Raw genomic sequence first — 18,224 nt, forward strand, 5'->3', positions numbered from 1 at the left:
AAACTATTATCTCCAAGTGGTGAGAAAGGGGTAGGGCAGGTGAAGTGGCTAAAAATCAGGAAACAAAAATGAGGAAACTAGTGTCTCCATGTGTTAGACCGTGTCACACCACTTGTTCTTTTGATAAGAAGTCTTTCTTCCACCCACAGGTACTGACGACATTCCCACTTGAAGCTATATATTTTCTCAGAAAAAACAGAAGAACGAGTCATCCATGCTACATGTTTCAACGCAGAACAATGCAGTCCATTTATTTGGGGTGAAGTAGACTGAAGCGGGCGTAGTCTTCGTTGTTGTTTGCTGCATGCTTTACTGAAAAACTTTTAAGCCTTTCTGTTCAATTGAAGGTAAGCTTGGTAGTCACATTTGGTTGAGTTCAAAGGAAAATCTTTTAGTGAGCAGTGACAGCCTATTGTAAGACAAGGGATGAATTCAAGAAATCATATTGCAAACAGTTGTTTCTACAACCTGTGGAAGGTCAGATAAGGTTAGATTTTGAACTCCAAGGTTTGCATCGAAGGTGGGAATGACCCAATTCCGTGCCAAATCTGTACCTTCACTTACTTAAGTATGTTTTCCAAGAAGGGAAGTGGATTGGCCATGAAGAGGATGACTTTGAGCATGATCTTACACGTAGATCAGTCCCTAGACACTCTTCATGCACATGCGATGATAGATGGTTGGATATCCCTGAGTTTCATTGGAGAATGTGAGCCAAAGAGATCGTTGATTTGATGAGCACAATTTAATGGGTGCTCCAACATCAAGAAGGTCATTCTACAAAGACAGTACCTTTAGCTGCGTCTAGATTTCGAGGCAAGTCCCGTAATTGGTGGCGTACTTTGACACATCAGCGATGATGGATCGGCGACCTTTAATTCAGGCATGGGAGGAAATGAAAAAGGTACTTGCGCGGGAATTGATCCCACTTTACTACCATCGTCTGGCATGACAAAGGTCCAAGAGCTATGTGCCTATTCCATGACCACCATCGCTAGTTAGATACGCCACTACGTCTACTACTGTCAGTGTAGCTTGTCCACCTCCACCTATTACTACTACTACTATTGTTGACGACGACAGGCAACCAGAGTGTCAGGATACAGTGGAGGAGGTTGTTCTTTTAGAGCCAGACACGGATGGAGGAGAGCTTGGCACTAGGGAGATTGATGATGCTAGTGATGGGTCAGATGTTCTTAGTAATGAGGCTGACATTGAAGAACAACCAGTGGGAGAGATTGTAGGGATCTATGATGCAGTTGATTCCGTGCAATTGAGTTGCGACCGTTGCAGTTGAGTCTACTCCTCTTATAGTCGCAGGGGTTACTAGCCGATATGCCTCATGTTGAGACGATCCTGCCCATAGTCATTGTAGACGAGACCATTGATGCCTATGGCAGTCCACTACGTCCCCACCATTGTCAGTCGATCTTTGGTTTGAAGGATTTGGAGGGAAAACTTATTCAAAAGAGGATTTTCTTATGTAATTTTAGACGAAGGGAGAAATTGAGTTCGTAAATCAAAGTCCTCCATGGAATTTCATCATCTTCTACCTTGAAATTCAAGATCTCTTCAATCTTTACCAAAATTCAGCATCCCCTTGTTGAATTTCAAGTTTTTTCACAAAGAAACTGTCGAGGAGATCTTACAAATTCAAGATTTTGCCATATAAGTTTCAAAGTTGCTGGAAATTCCAAACTTTCGGCCCATTTCTCTGTTACTAGAGGGTATGTACGGTTTGTGAGAGAGAAAGTTGTGAGGGTGTATATGATCTAGACCTGGCAAACGGGTGGGTCGGGCCGGGTCACCCCGGGGTGATGCGGGTGCGGGTCAGACGGGTCGGGTCAGGAGATGACCCTCATTTTTGCGGGTCAGAATTTAGGTGACCCGCGCGGCTAGCGGGTGGGCCGGGTCAACCCGCCGGTCACCCGCAAATTCAAACAGTTGTTTATTTTTTAAAATGTTATCACTGGATTTTGATGAGGGGGGTATGGCCGGCACCGTGGGATGATCCAAACCGTCCATTAGATGGCCCACAGCCTAAATAGGTTGTGCCCCAAAAATCATTGTAGACTGTTGATCCTAACCCTCTGATCTACAGAGGGTGTAGAGGGTTAGGATCAAGTGATCAACCCTCTAACATTCAAATCGGATGGTTGGGATCAACCTATGGTGCTAGCCACAACCTATTTATATTCTATGGTGCCGGTCATAACCTATTTAGGCATCAAACCCTTAAAAAATAGATTAGCATGACAAAATCACCATCCTTTACATTAGAAAAAAAAAGCCATCTAACTAGATTAGCATAACAAAATCACCACCCTTAAAAAAGTCAAGTGACTTGCGGGTGCCCGCGGGTTGACCCGACCCGACCTGTGTTTTTGCGGGTTGGGTCACCCGCGGGTTAGTTTTGACGGGTCACTAAAACTCAGACCCGTGCCCGCAAATTTGCGGGTGGGTCCTGTCGACCCGCGGGCACGGGTCGCTTTTGCGAGGTCTAATATGATCAGAGAGAGAGAGAGAGAGAGAGAGAGAGAGAGTTGTTGGGGCTTCAGAAGTGGTTAAAAGTGTAAACAGGGGGTGAATTTATCTTAGTAGGGGGAGAATTTATCTCCGCCCGTTGGCTTTTTGTGAATTTAGTGATATGCGTGTAATTGGGTGGGTCACATTAAAAGGGTTGGCTATTACTCACTTCATATACGTGTAAGGAAAGTTTTTGGCACAAGCATGTTTTTTTTATATTGGTTCTTCATTGTACACTTTTTAAACCACATGTCAAAGGCTATATGAAAGGAATAGTAAGTTTTTTTTTTTCAAACTCTTATATGCCATCATTTTTTATACCTTTTTTATAAGCATTTTCAAGCATTTTTAATCGTCCCGTGTGAGGCTGACTTGTGAAATGATTTTATTTCGTCAGGTTCTTTTTAGGAAGCAACACTAACACCATCAAATTAATTCTGATGATAGCTCCTTAGTTAACTTCAGGCCATCCAGCATGAAGGTTAGTGGGTGGGTGGTATGTTTATAGGGGAGAATAAAACCATTTTGCACTCCTTCTCAAGCCATATATGATGTTTGATTCAAATGAGGTGGAAATCAGGCCTTTCCTTATCTTGAGAATTTATATGGTGGCCGACCGTCAAACAACAAGGGCAGAGAGAAAAAAAACTCTCTCCTTGATTTTTGATTCAGGTCAAATCCCCTCTTTTGACTTTCCCTTTGATAAAAAATCAAGATGGTTGATATTTTCTCTCTCCGCCCTTTGTATGTGAAGGGCGGCCACCATATAATTTCTCCCTTATCAAAACAAGGATATTCAAAAGAACATTTAATGCAACCTTCATCATTGACGAGTATTTGTCCAATGCAATTTCTTCAGCTAATGGAAGGAGTACGAGAAACTCGAATTTTGCATTTTTATCGATAAAATTGTGAAAAATTGTTGAGGATTAGTTGTATCTTTCAACAACTTTGTACTCCTCAAGCCCTATTTGAAGATTTGATTCAAAGGATGTGAAAATTAGGGCCCTCCTAACCGAAATGAGATGTTCAAAAGAAATATTAACGGACCTCTTATCATTGACGGGTAGTTGTCCAATGCAATTTCTGAGGCTAATGAAAGGACTACAAGACAATGGAAATTTGCATTTTTTATAAAAAAAAAAACATGGATAATTGTAGAGGATTTGTTGTATCTTTTTCCTGTATCCCCTACCCGGTTTGCAATCTACATTTGGTGTGTATTGATAAACAATGTATGAGGGGTAACCTATACCGCTCATTGTAAATTTTTCTTTAAATATCAATTATCTTCTTCTCTTGATTATTCAAGGGTGACTTACATTATCTACGTAATGTAACTCTTAATTGATGAACGTTGGCATATTGAAGTTCTTTGTTTTTGTTTCTAGTAATTTGTTTAGGGAAATGTTATCAGCACTACAATGTTTTGATATTTCTGCGGAAGCATCTAAAAGACAAGAAGCTTCTGCGAAAATATCAAAACATTGCAACGCTGATATTATTTCCCTTTGTTTGTTAGTCCAACTATGAGGATAATATCGTCGGGATCAATCTTAACAATCGACCTTTGGGTCATGCATAAGGACATGTATTTGAAATTGTGACAGTTGATCTTGTAGAGTATCATGAGGCAACCGATATGTTTCTGGTTCCGTGATGAAAGGACATCCTACTCATAAGGTCCTATGTATTTTGGATTGTGACATCCTATTGTTAGCCCCAAACCGATTATTGGACTAAAAACTAAACGGTTTGAGAGTTCAAATGATCAGTTTGGGGCTCACAATTGGTTGCCACTATCCAAAACGAACAGGTCCCAAGTTTATACTGCAAAAAAATTATTGAGTCCAATAATCAATTTTAGACTCACAATCGATTCTCAAAATTCAAAACGAACGGGGCCTCGGCTTTTTATGGCAGAACCCTAAACGAGGCTTAATGCATCAACTGCCAGGATCATCCCATCAAGGTCGGGCCCATGATAATGGGCCATACTTATTGCGAATGAACTACATCCAAGGACTAAGTAATCAAAGCCCATAACATATTCGTTTTGGGTCTGAGGAGCTGACCCAATAAAAAAAGAAGGCCTGAGTCCGGTAATCAGAAACCTACTTTCGTCATTAGCATCAGCTAGGTCAAGAACCCAAACAGTCGGCACCAACAAACAATCACACCCACTCATCTCATAAACCAACGGTTCCAAAAGCATTTCTTTAACTAATCAGCGATAGCCGCACGATAAATATCAAATGATGGAAACAGGTTCTTCGATTCTATAAGTAGAGCCATCCCATTCCTCTCCGAACTCGTCAAAATTTAGGGTCTGCTTTGCAATCCTTCGATTTTAGGATTTTAGGGTTAGGGTTAGGGTTTGGGTTTGTTCATTCTTCTGCTGAAGAGATTAGTTTCTTAGGATTACGGGTTATTTTTCATCTTCCTTCGGTTTTTAGGTTTTTAGCATTGCTTTTCTTCTTTCCTTTTACCTCTAGGCCTAGTTTTTTTCTGGCTTCGGCGTTAGTTTCCCCTTGTTGCGGCTATAGAAATCACGTAAGATTTTGGTTATTAAGGTTTTTTAGGGTTATTAGGGTTATTAGGGTTTTTTAGGGTTATTAGGAAAGGTAGTTGTAAAATAATAGAAAATTAAATTTCACTAATCTTGGATGCTTACAGAGAGAATCCATTGGTGCTTTTATAGAGCACTTTCATAATAAACATAGAAATAAATCAAGACAACTATGGAAAGAGATAACACTAGAATATTCTAATCTAACCTAATCAAATCTACTTTCCTAATCTCTCTTGCTTGCCTCTTCTAATCCACTTGGCTAATTTATCTAGTTGCTTCATTTAGCAAACTTACCCAATCTACCTCCACGATGATATAACGGTGAGATCTTAACCCAATCCAACCGTTGGATCCCACATATTCTAATAATAGTAGAGAAGGCTACGGGAGGAAGAAACGAGGATGAAAATGGAAATCTTCATTTTTTTTCCCGGCAATTGTGATTTATATTGGGATTGCGACGATTGGGAACGTTGAGAGAGAAGGCTACGGGATACCTATAGCAATTGTTTTAAACCCTTTTAATCTGGTCCCTCAAAATGATCGGACTGTTCTTAAATGGGCGACGAATGTAATTGCCCTCCGTTGCGATGCATATGAATCGAACTCTTGGTTATGTGGCATAGACTTTTTAGAATAGGGAATAAGTAGTGGGGTTGTCATTACCGGATATAGAGAGAGTGAAACAAATTTCAAACAAATTTTTAGGTTCTTTTCTTTCCTCTCTCTTCATCTCTTTCTCCCAGTCCCTGCGTTCTTTTCTTTCTCTACTTTTTTGCTTCTTTTTTGTTGGTCATCAGAGAAATTATATGGTGCCCGATCGGGCATGTATAAAATCTCCACAAGTCATGGAAGATCATAATGAAAGTTTAATGTCCCTTTCTACAAAACGGATATCAAACGATTATAAGCTGCAATCGTCTGTCCGTCCAGGATGCGCAGGAAATTTGGTTGGCCTTTTTTTCAAATTTGACTGTTATTTTTAGATGACTAAGCAGGTTTAGGATTGTCGTGGAACGGCAGTTGCGCGTAGGCGATCATTTCAAGGATTGAAGGCAGATAGTCATGGTTTGTCTAGTTTATCTAAGTCTTGGAAGTTATTTATTTTATTTCATATGGGATAATGTGAAGAATTTGTTTAAGAACTTGATGACCTTTTATTATTTTAGATGTGGTGTTATATGAGGCCTAGCGTGTTTGTGGGTCAAACCATAGGTGTGCGGTACTGCGTCCTCATTTCGCATGCTTCCGGGTTGAGGCGCAACAATTTGTCACACTGTTTCCATCACTGAGTAATACATTGTGCCTTAAACAACTAAGAATTCTGCAATTTGGCAAATCTATCACATGGATTCTACTTGAATATGGTTGGGTAAAAATAAATCTGCTAAATGTTCAATGCCAATCCTGGAGCTTCTGGAATAAGCAATTTGGTTTTAGATAGCAATGAAAATTTTTACATTTGGATTCAGATTTTCATTGATTATGGCAATTGAAGCTGCAATATAGCTGGGTCAACACCTTTAAGAGCGGCCTTTGACAGCACAAAAGAGTTGGATATGGAGATAAAAGTATGAAAAGTGAGTACCTGCTACCGATACAAATCCTCAATGAAGGGTTGTAAGAAAGAATTCATACCTCAAGGTTTTGTGACCTCCTTGTGCAAAAGACTAAAAACAATTCATACACATGAAGTAGCCAATCAAGCGATAACTATGCATTAAAGCATTGCTTGCCAAATTTCATTTGCCTTCAGTGGATTGATAAACCTCCCCAAGAACTTTATTCAATTCTTGATCGAGGAAGGCAGAAGAGTAAATCAACACAAAGTTTAGAACCAGTATTTAATCTATTTTATGTATTTTCCAACTCAAGAATGCATTTTCAGAAAATGGGGAAAATCATATATTCTAGTCAGTAACATCTAAGATCCATCAAACATATAATACTTATAAAAAGAGTAAGCTTTTTGGGGATACTGAAATTCAACATAAACCTCATCATCCTCAAGCCCATAACACTATCTCAGTTCTTTTGGTTGGGTTCTCAGAAACAATTACGAAAGACACATTATTCATTGTTCTAAAGATCAAACAAGGCAACACATAAAAAAATTCTGATAGTGATGCCAAAGAAGCACCCTCCTCATACCCATTTTATGCATCAGTATCACTTGAATGTTGGAGGCATGGCAGTGACTGGGCGAGATTAAAGGTAAGAACCATTGGGCGAGAGCTCATCTTCATAGCCTTGTAGAACTGGAGTTGTGATTCCCTACAAACAGTAATTTGCTATTTAGGATTTTCAATGTAAAGTAATCGTTAAAAAATTTCAAATAAGAGCTCGATAGAAACATTATTGTTTTAGGATTTCATTTTTGTGTCTTTTTGTGTCTGTGTGTGTATGCGCCCCTGAATTTAGAGATGGGGGGGGGGGGGGGGGGGGGGGGAGAGAGAGAGAGAGAGAGAGAGAGAGTTACTTGTGGTAAAGAATAGTGGCTTGAAGCAAGTCCACTACCATTGCCTGCATAATGTTCAGACCACTGAGATAGGTTCACATTGGCATGTCCGAATTCCTGTGGGTGGACATTATTCTCCTTCACACCATTGCTTGCGTTGCATCCATTCACATGATACTCATTTCCATGAAGAAATGTCGGGGATGCAATTGAGTTTGGGGGTAAGTATTCAACGAAGGATTGTGTTTGCTCCCTACAGTGCACAGATAGTTTTATATTTAGCTTCTAATTTTTAATTATACAAATCAATTTTTCTTACTTTCATTGCTATCACTGCAATAAGCACCTCAATGGAAGTAAGCCATTTGAATCTAGAAAATTCGTGATTTCGGACTGTGTCTCTCTTTGTTGGAGCCAATCCATGATATGACTTGAATCATTTGTGAGGATCCCATTACCATTTCCATTTCGCGACAGTAGATATGCCTGTTCACCAAACGGGAAAAAAATTGAGCTTCTTTTGGGTAGACACTAAATACAGTTTTGCATCAACAACAAAAAACGTCAACCTATTTTCTAAGAGTTCTGATCTTAGTTGAATATTATATGGCTTTAGTATCATCTTAACAATATCAGGTCTAAGCAGACTACCATTAAACAACTTTATAACTTTCAAGATAGAGAAAATTTGTGTAAGATTTGAAATGAAAACAATGCATATAGATCTTGCCTTGCGCCTACGAATACGAATCAAGGTTTCTTCCAAGACCTGTTCATGGTGCTGAGCCTCACGCAATGATGTTATCTTCATAGGATCTCCTTCGAAAATGCTAGAAATTAAACGAAAGTAAGTTTAGTCCTTGATCTCTTATACAGGAAAGAAAGTTCGGTTTTTTGGATAGATAAAAAGATGAGTCCTTGATCTCTTATACAGGAAGAGGACTTCACAAGTTAGGGTTTTGTTGATAGATAAAAGGATAGTGATTGTTACTTCAGTTGTTTCTCCACTTCCTCCAATTGGCATTGACAACGATTAATTTCTTTTAGCAAATCCTGAAATCAAGGAATGATGAGTCTCATGGAATCCTGACATGAACAAAAGAACATTTCCACACAAGAAGTTGATTTATTTTTGTGTAAATACCTCCATCTGGGAATTAACATTTCCTGGGCTGCTGTTACTACCGTCATAAAAGAATAAAAAGTATCAGAAAAGGTTACCGAATAAACGCAAAAACTAGTGTTAGAAGAATATAATCAAAGGACAAATGGAAGAAGCCCTTAGGACCTGTTCAACTGAGAAACTAGATCACTCTCACACTTCAACTTTAGCAGGATCCTCTGGAGATACTATGAAAAAGAAAACCGTTTTATCATAATACAAAAAAAACATCTCAACTGAACGATTTGGATGAAGGGGTGTTGTCTACCTCTTGATTGTTCAGCCTTTTAAATTTCATGACCCCAAACACGTGCAGAAAAGGGAAATGCAAATCGAAAACATGTCAAAAGGAAAAAAGAGAAAATAATTAATCTTCCTCATCAAGGAATAGAGATAAAATGATATATATATATATATATATATATATATATATATATATATATATATAATCAAAATATGATATTTTTACCTCCCTCTTTCATGCTCTGGGAGATTGACATAGCGAGTAAGAACATCTTCAATCCTATAAAAAATAAAATAAAAAATTATTCATGCAATGTTTTGGTCATGCGGCCGATCACATCTCACCTCCTCTCTTTTTTACTGGTAAGAATTATATTAATACAATGAAGAAACACGGGGAGAACCCCCGGATCAAGATGATTAAAGGAAGACAAAAACAAATAAGAAAATAAGACAAGCAAAGTTAACACGCGTCGAAGAACACGCGTCAAAGGGGGAAGAAAATCAAATACTTCCAATTCTGCTCTTGAGGAACCTTCCCTAATTAAACCATCGGCCTCCCTATTTGCCGATCTTCTTGCATGATGAAAAGAAATGGAGGTTCCCGCCACTCGCTCAAATATTTCATCAATCCAACGAGCAAACCGACAAGGGTCACATCTCACCTCCTAAATAGTAAGGAAGCAAAACAGAAAAGAAGGGAAAAAAAGAGAGGTATTGTATTTAGAAAATCAAACCTTTTCTTCCCAGAGAACTGGCTGAGTCTTCCAGAAGTTGAGAACGCGATGAGAGCCACATCGGTATCACAAAGAGTAGAAAGCTCGTAGGCTTTTTTAATAAGCCCATTCCTCCTTTTGGAGAAAGTGACCTGCCTATTTGTGGTGTTCTCGATTTTCTTAATTTCAAGCTTAACTCTCCCCATCTATTAAAAGAAAGAAAATAAAAGCAACAACCAGAGATGGAAAAAAGTGATTTCACTAATCTTTCAAATATCTAATCCATATCACAAAATTGAAAGCTGGTATAGATGGAAAGAAGGTGAAGAAAAAAAAACAGATGAAATAAGAAGAAGAAGAAGGGGGTTTTAATAGCTTTGTCTTTATTAGGCGTTTGACAGAAGATGATGACAGAGGGAAAATGAAGGCGGTGTGAATAGGTTGGATTTTTGGGTGAACTTTTTACTCTTCCAATGGCCTCACAACACACCTCCTATTTTTTCTCTCATTACATGCAGAATTGCAGACTACTGTTTCTTTGCATATCTTTCCCCGCCTTTGTTGGTCTTATACACTCATCTCATTAAATGTTGCCCTAGAAAATCTGTTCACCAAACTTTCATTAAATTCAAAATCATTAAATAAAAAAAATAAAGGTTCGTAGCTTCTAATTCATTTTTACTCAGTTGTTTCTTACATTTCTAAGCAAAAATGAAAAATGAAATCTGGTTTAGAAAGAAACAAGACAGTAGAAACACCAACATTAAGAGATTGATCAAGATTAATAGTGTTAGATTTCTATCTATGGAAAGAACAGTAAAACATTGAGATGACGGTCTCTCTCTCTCTCTCTCTCTCTCTCTCTCTCTCTCTCTCTCTCTCTCACTGTACGACATTGAGGGACTTAACTTAACGAACCAGCTAAGCATGCATTTACCCTGGCTTTTATATTTTGTAAGAAATCATTGAACCTACCGTAAAACATGTCGCTTGGCACGCAAACCATGGCTCCGTTTTAACGCTGACGGCATCTTAGGGCGTGTTCTTTAACCCTTCTTTTGAGCCCTTCTTTGTTTTTTCCAGTTCGCACAGTAGGAAAAATTCGGAGAATGGTGTTCTTTGCCACCGGCCGTTCTATTTATTTCTCTAAATCACCGACTAAATGCAGCTAAAAATAGAGTTCGAAGAGGAATGCTGAGTCGCTCTACACAATTCTGCTACACCTGTTTGACCCGCTCTGACATAAAGTTACAATTCTGCTCCTCCCGTTTCACCCACTCTGACATAAAGTAACAATTCTGCTCCGTCCGTTTTGCCTGCTCTAACATAAATTATTCAATGAACCCAAATTATTCAATGATAGAAATCATCCATTTATTGTCCCCCGACGTAAGTAGGTTATTCCTCGAAAATCATCTCCATGGGACAATCACAATCTACTAATTTATAAAGGTTTCTATAACCTGGCCTGCTACAAATAGGTGGGTAATCATCCTATTGAGATGAATTTTTTTCGGGGCATGACCTATTAAAGTTGGGCCTGAGGAATAAATGTTTTAAGTCATTGAATCATGTGGGCGTTGTTAGACTATATGCCCTAAAAGCCAGTCATGATGTAGTGCATAAGGTTGATTGATGAACTTCATGACAATTACATAAAAGGAATATGTTACGTGCTTTATTACATTGACACATGTTTGTCCTTAGGTAGCATCGTAGGAATATCACGCTCATGGATTCACAGATCCCAATGGGATGGAAGATATGACATTCCAGTTCTCTGCAGACCTAAAAGATTCCTGGTTGGAGTTGAGGCTGAACATTTCTTCCTGTACATAACCAGCATCAGACCTTGCCTTCATCACTCATTGGGGTGGCTTATCTCGGTCACTAGGTAGTGGACCCTAAGTAGGTAGAATGGGTGCAATGAATTATTCACACATTGAACGCGATGATATTCTAGAATAGGGATAGATAACAAGGATAAGGATATTCCACCCAGATAGGTCCCTATATATGCCCTTATACCTGAGGGGTCATATTGGTCTGTAGGCCCACTTTATGGCTCTAGTCTGCCTAACAGTGGTTTTAGGATCACTTTAGGGTAGTATTGGGTCATAGGGTAACCCATGAGGTCAATACGGATGCCTTTCATGGAATCCTCCACCTCATATATAGAGGAATATCACTTACAGTTTCAATCACAGCATGGGCCTCTAAATTAGCATGGCAAGGCATTTGATAATTGTTTATCAAATGGTTTTCAACATATACATATTATACATTTTATGTTTTCAAAGGAATTTGCAAATGCATTTGCAGACCCAGGCTTGCAGTTCGAACGATATACCTTGGTACGGGCCAAAGGGGTAGTAGGTGTCCAGCCCCTATGGGGCCTAGCCCACCAGATTAGGATATGGAGGAAGCACGTACACTTTGGATGTGACTACGGGTATTAGGATGATCTGATAGTCATCTTCAGAGTAATGTCTTGGTGGGGCCAACTTACCTAAATGCGACCATAGTAGGACTAGAGAGCAAGGCCTTAGTGGGGCTCTCTTAGTCCTGAAGGATCGATCGTCGAATCCATGCAGTGATCCCACTCATTACTCGTTTGACCCTTGAGGTTTTTTGGATAATCCAGGTGTAGATACCCCCATTTTGCTACACTTTAACTTACAATATTCCTCAAATGATCCATAGAATTTTGCTAATTTTCACACTCCCAGAGTCTAAAATGTCCGACGAGCGATGAAATTTACCAGGTAAACTAGTTTGACCTGAAACATTAGTAAAAGGCCCTATTTATAATACTAAGTCATGCGAGACGCCTATTACCATATACTAATATACTTTGGGTCATCTGAACCATGATCCAGTCATACCAATCGCTAATTAGATCCAAAATTAGTTAGGGTATGTAGACATCCCATTTTGACCGAACCCCCAATGATCTGGTTCGATTAGAAATCCTTTAAAATCGATGAAGGTGTTAACCCAAGCCCTTCATTTAGGGGAGTTGTCGAGTCCCATTAGCATTTTCCTTTCTCTTTTAGGAGATTTTCTTAGTCTTTTAGACACTCTTAGATACTAGTTCTCTATCATTGCTAGGGCAATGAGAGAGACATCTAGTGCCCCCATTAGGAGACATACCTTGTCTCATGAGGCAATCATCTTTTGGAATCAAGCCTCGTTGTTTAGAGCCATCTTTGGGAGTATACCTTGGATTTAGTATAGAGTTAACTATTAGGAGACACACTCTGTCTTATCAAGGCGATTCTCCTTTCGAGACAAGCCTTGTCTTTTAGAGCAGATCCCTTAGGGAGGTTATCTTGATTTTGATAGATAGTGTACCCATAGGAGGCATGACTTGCCTCCTTTATAGAGTCCCTCTCTAAGTTGTACCCCAGCTTGTATCCTCTACTAGTTAGAGACCAACTTAGTCCGTTAGTTGCCTAATCCCTTACTTTATCATTGCAAGGCCGATGATATGGATACTTGGAGCCCACCTTTGTGTCTGTGAGACATGCTTTGCCTCATTTATAGAGCCCCTATTTGGAGACAAGCCTTGTCTCATTTAGAGAGTTTCCCCTTTAGGAGGCTTACTCAGCCTCATGTTAGAGTAATCCCTTCTTCTAGAGAGTCTTTGACTTTATTTGCCCTTATTTTGGTAGTGTTATTAGAGAGTCTTTGGCTCACTCGTCCTTTTGGTATTATTATTAGAGGGTCTTTGACTCATTCATTTTTTTAGTGGTATTATTAGAGAGTCTTTGACTCATTCGTCCTTTTGGTAGCATTACTAGATAGTCTTTGACTTGTTTGTTCATCTCCTTAGTGTTATCAGTTAGGAGTTTCTCCTTAGTGCTGTTATCACTTTTCTTTATTAGAGACTAGCACAGTCTTATTAGAGCTTTGCTTGTTTGGGATCTTAGATCATTTCCTTGAGTTTGACACTAACTTACCCAGTTTAGAGGTTTTTCCTGTTAGCCCTAGGGTTTGGCCCAAGATTTTGCTTTGTATATTCCCTAAGGTCTTTGACCAAAAGGGTGAAAACATTTAAAAATCCAAAAACATCTAAAACATTTAAAAATCCAAAGACATCTATCTAAAATATTTTGAAAATATCAAAAACATTGGAAAAGCTTTAAAATTCAAAAAACATTGGAATATTTGAAAACTCAAAAATATCAGAAATTTGAAACATCAAAAACATTTGAAAATATCAAAAACCTTAAGCCATTTGAAATGTTTGAAAGTTTTAGAGAGAGTTCGAGTTTCGAACTGCGTTGGCTTGATCCTCTTCCACGAGGTACGTAGTGGAGCTTGGGATCTTTATCCCAAGTCCAGCCAAACTTTGTAAATAGATTGCATAAAAATCTTTAAAACCTTGTTTTCAAAAAGATCTTCCTCTAGAGTTAGGATTTTGTCCTAGGTAGAGAGTTTTTTTTTTTAGAAATAGGGGTTTGTCCTTAATGTATTGTTTATTTGTTATGTGCTTGTTTTAGAGTTAGGGGTTTGTCCTAGAGTTATAGGAGCGCCTCCGTCCGGTCAGTTGGCGATCCACATCGCCGACTGATGACTAGAATAAGATGCGTTAGTCAGCCCTTTGTTTTCCTTAGGAAACACAGCCTAGTTACACATAGGTTGCAGGAACCACCTGCATTAGCTTAGGGCTAACCTGCATTTAGTTAGAGCATATAGGGTGTCCTAAAATCTACATTTCACTGGAATTTAAATAATCGATCATGAAGCTTTAATAACTAGTCTGGTATTTTAGATCGGGTTTAGGATAGAGGTCTAAGTGTTTTAGGCATCATAGTTTAGAATAGGAGCGAAAAACTATGTTGCTCTGATTCTCGTGGAGGCGGGGATACGTAGGCTTCTTTGGATGAACATCAGACCATCCAAGGACTAGGGCTAAATCGTTTAGAGTTTTAGGATTTGTTGTGTTATTTTGTTGTGTTCTCTTACTTTCTTGTGCAGACTTATACCTTTAGCTGTAACATGTATGTGTTTGTTCACCAGAACTTAGACACCAGTTAGGCATGTCACTCATAACCTAGTTGTCATTAGGTGACACATCTTTTATTTTATTTTGTGTGTGCTTATTATTTTATCCCCTGGTTATGCATGATTAGGTAGACGTCTTCTCGGGATATTTTGTTCCCATTTCACATTATTTTGCCCAAAATTCTTTGAAGTTAATGAAAATGGAATAAGAGACCAAGTGCTTGCACTCGGACGAATTGGGGGTGCTCTTCGGACCTTCTCCATTCGTAATCAGGCATGTGCCCATATATATTTCTGGTTATCCATTGCACATAGGATTTGATTTTGGGGTTCCATGGCCTATCCATAGATGACGGCTCTGAGTTTATTTTAGGTACCTCTTGGTTTAGGGATTTATCCTTAGATCAAGAGGTATCTCATTTATCGTCACTCGTGCTATGCTATGAAGGTGGCATCCGTTTCGAGAGTTCCTTGGCAGAGCTCTCATTTCATGTGGAGATCTTTGATGATGTAGGGACTCGTTTCCTCACCATCCTCGGATCGGGGTCCAGTGGGTCACTTCATAGTTCGAGCCGTAATTCCATTTCGAGACCTAAATTTTAGAAAATCATCAAATTGAGGGTTGAAATTAATTTGGGTGTTCTTACCTATAATTTAGGGTCATTTGATCAAAATTAAATCAATCAGGGTTAATCCCCAATCCCAATTAAGCATTGGAACAGTTAATTAAGCGAAAACCTTTGAAAACCCACGGATCAATGCGAAATTATGAAATCTAATAATTGATAACATGATTTTAAATACAGGTTTCAAAAACATAATTTAGTGGTTGGGATCATTAATCCAAAATTGACTAAGTAGAACGGTTCAATCAGATCGTCTATTTGATAGATTTTTGGGCAAATGGACTGCCGTTAAAAATCGACGGCTTACATAAATCCAAATAATTAAATACGATACCATCGTTTTAATACACTTTGCACTACGTTTCATGGTATTTAAGATCAAACAGACCTTCTAAGTGTCTTTGTCCTGCATCTATAAACCGTGTCTTGCTTAGTACCTGGTTCATTTTACCTACATCTATACACAATTCAACGAGTCCCACTCAACTACACTAATCGAACATAGAATAAGCTCAATGTTTAATCTTTTCTTCATATAGCTAGAGTATTCATACTTTTTCATGACCTTGGCTGCCTAGTGGAGAGTGGAACTGTGGACAATGTTGGATTAGTGTCTAATGATGTAAATATGAGATTTAGTGCGTGTTTGGCGTACCGTTTAAAACACCATTTGGCGTTTGAAATACCGTTTTGGGGCCAAACGGCTGTTTGGGAGTGTTTGGGTGCGCAGCCGCCATTTGAAACACCGTTTTGAACCCTCAAAACGGCATTTTGCAAACGGAGGGGGGAGGGGGAGGTCCGTTTGCAAAACGCCTTTTTGAATGGAGTTTTTGGGCTGTGGGTTTTTACGTGTTTGCCCTCACCAAAACCCATTTTTACGTATATGCGTGCGATTATATTATACGCGTTACGTCAAATACCAAAAAAGTGGGGGTGTTAATATCATTCTTGAGGACACAAATTTGTTAAATTGTTAATATTTAATTCAAAACAAGGGGCTGCTGATATCATTTTATGATCTCTTAATTTTGATTTTTTAAAGACAAAAGAATTAAAAGAAACCCTAGTTTCTTCCTTTCTTTATTTACTTCGCAAAGTTGCAAACCCTCTCACGCCTCACTGCCTCAGCGCTCCACTCGTCCGTCAAATCCGGCCGTTAAGAAGAAGAAGGAGAAGAACCCTAAAGGTATAGCCATTTTTTTTTGGCAACGATGTTTAATTTTAATAGTGTTTGAATGAGATCCTAATGACCTTTTAATATTAGGCCTAATGAGAGAGTAGTGGAGTTACATTGAGGCTAACCAAACAATGCCTTTTTTGGTCATTTTACCACTAAAACTCCGTTTTGAGGAATTTGCAACCAAACACACAATACCTCCGTTTGCCATTTAAAATGCCGTTTTGTTCTAGCGAACCAAACATGAAAATGTCGTTTGGCAAAACTCCATTTTGAACCAAAACGCCGTTTTAAATGCTATTTCAAACGGTATGCCAAACACACCCTTAGAATTGAGAAGGTTTTGTTGGCATTATTTTTCTCGGATACCAAGTTATGCGTATCAAAAGGAAGGTCTGGTTGGTTGCGCTGCATTAGTCAACAAGGAGACAAGCGTTGGATTTGCCCAGAATCACCTCAGAGAATGGTCGTAAGTAGAGTTTCGTTCCGCAGTATAGACTGGGTGTCATTACTGTTACAGAGAGAGAAGAGAGGGAGGGGAGAGCGCCATTTCCAAGATATTTTATACAAAAGTTTACATTGTTTTCTTCGTCTCTTCCTATCTTTCTCTTGGTCCTTACATTCTTTTCTTTCCTACGTTTTTTTTTTCCTTTTTCCAAGATGTTCAAAAGAACAATTAACGGACCTCTTATCATTGACGGGTAGTTGTCCAATGCAATTTCTGAGGCTAATGAAGGGACTACGAGACAATGGAGATTTCCATTTTTTATCGAAAAAAACATTGATAATTGTAGAGGATTAGTTGTATCTTTCTCCTGTATCCCCTACCCGGTTTGCAATCTACATTTGGTGTGTATCGATAAACAATGTATGAGGCGTAACCTCTACCCCTCATTGTAAATTTTTCTTCAAATATCAATTATCTTCTTCTCTTAATTATTCAAGGGTGACTTACATTCTCTACGTAATGTAACTCTTAATTGATGAACGCTGGCGTATTGAAGTTGTTTGTATTTGTTTCTAGTAATTTGTTAGGGAAATGTTATCAGCACTACAATGTTTTGATATTGCCGCGGAAGCATCTAAAAGACAAGAAGCTTCTGCGAAAATATCAAAACATTGCAGTGCCCTTCATTTGTTAGTCCAACTATGAGGATAATACCGTCGAGACCAATCTTAACAATCGACCTTGGGTCATGCATAAGGACATGTATGTGTAATTGAGACAGTTGATCTTGTAGAATATCATGAGGCGACCGATATGTTTCTGGTTCTGTGATGAAAGGACATCCTACTCCTAAGGTCCCATGTATTTTGGATTGTGACATCCTATTGTTAGCCCGAAACCGATTATTGGACTAAAAACTAAATGGTTTGTGAGCCCAAATGATCAGTTTGGGGCTCACAATTGGTTGCCACTATCCAAAATGAACAGGTCCCAAGTTTATACTGCAAAAAATTTAGGGATAATTACATTTACACCCTCTCTAGTTTCTGACACATCCACTTCCACCCTATAGTTTAAAACGTGACAAATACACCCCTGTAGTTTCAATTTGTTTAAGGTTTGCCCCCTCAGCTGAAGGTTCATCCATAGATTGAAGGGTTAGAATGATCTGATGGAGCTGATTTTTTGGGCACACCATATCTATGTTAGGACCCATCAAATGAACGCTTTGGATCATCCAAATAATGTGGGCCCATACCCGAATCCAAACACTACCAAAAAATCAT

At 38.8% G+C, this 18,224-nt stretch overlaps 1 protein-coding gene across 4 annotated transcripts; it reads right to left on the minus strand.

Annotated features, from left to right (window-relative positions):
• Positions 1-7,028: 7,028 nt before the first annotated feature.
• Positions 7,029-10,812, minus strand: LOC143851252 (agamous-like MADS-box protein AGL104). 4 transcript variants are annotated; one of them, XM_077360606.1, is made up of 10 exons: positions 10,653-10,812; positions 9,188-9,241; positions 8,987-9,002; positions 8,845-8,906; positions 8,701-8,737; positions 8,548-8,609; positions 8,287-8,386; positions 7,903-8,042; positions 7,578-7,809; positions 7,029-7,372 (listed from the first exon to the last, which is right to left on the minus strand). In XM_077360606.1, the coding sequence occupies exons 1-10, from the start codon at positions 10,706-10,708 to the stop codon at positions 7,307-7,309; spliced, it is 825 nt and encodes a 274-aa protein (XP_077216721.1). In that variant the 5' UTR covers positions 10,709-10,812; the 3' UTR covers positions 7,029-7,306. The 4 variants fall into 4 exon arrangements, with proteins under 4 accessions (XP_077216721.1, XP_077216720.1, XP_077216719.1 ...); XM_077360605.1 differs by lacking the exon at positions 10,653-10,812 and adding an exon at positions 9,699-10,018 and having other exon boundaries at positions 8,701-8,728; XM_077360604.1 differs by lacking the exon at positions 10,653-10,812 and adding an exon at positions 9,699-10,018 and having other exon boundaries at positions 8,701-8,731.
• Positions 10,813-18,224: the final 7,412 nt, after the last annotated feature.

This window comes from Tasmannia lanceolata, unplaced genomic scaffold (assembly GCF_043159265.1).
Source record: "Tasmannia lanceolata isolate RefF3 unplaced genomic scaffold, GAP_Taslan_0.1 ptg000018l, whole genome shotgun sequence".
Lineage (NCBI taxonomy): Eukaryota > Viridiplantae > Streptophyta > Magnoliopsida > Canellales > Winteraceae > Tasmannia > Tasmannia lanceolata.

Coding starts and splice junctions, on each gene's coding strand:
- LOC143851252 (XM_077360603.1), bottom strand. CDS start 9,883: ATGGGGAGAGTTAAGCTTGAAATTAAGAAAATCGAGAACACCACAAAT. Junction 7,810..7,902: donor AATGGCTTACTTCCATTGAG/GTGCTTATTGCA, acceptor TGTGCACTGTAG/GGAGCAAACACAATCCTTCG. Junction 7,373..7,577: donor GCCACTATTCTTTACCACAA/GTAACTCTCTCT, acceptor TACTGTTTGTAG/GGAATCACAACTCCAGTTCT.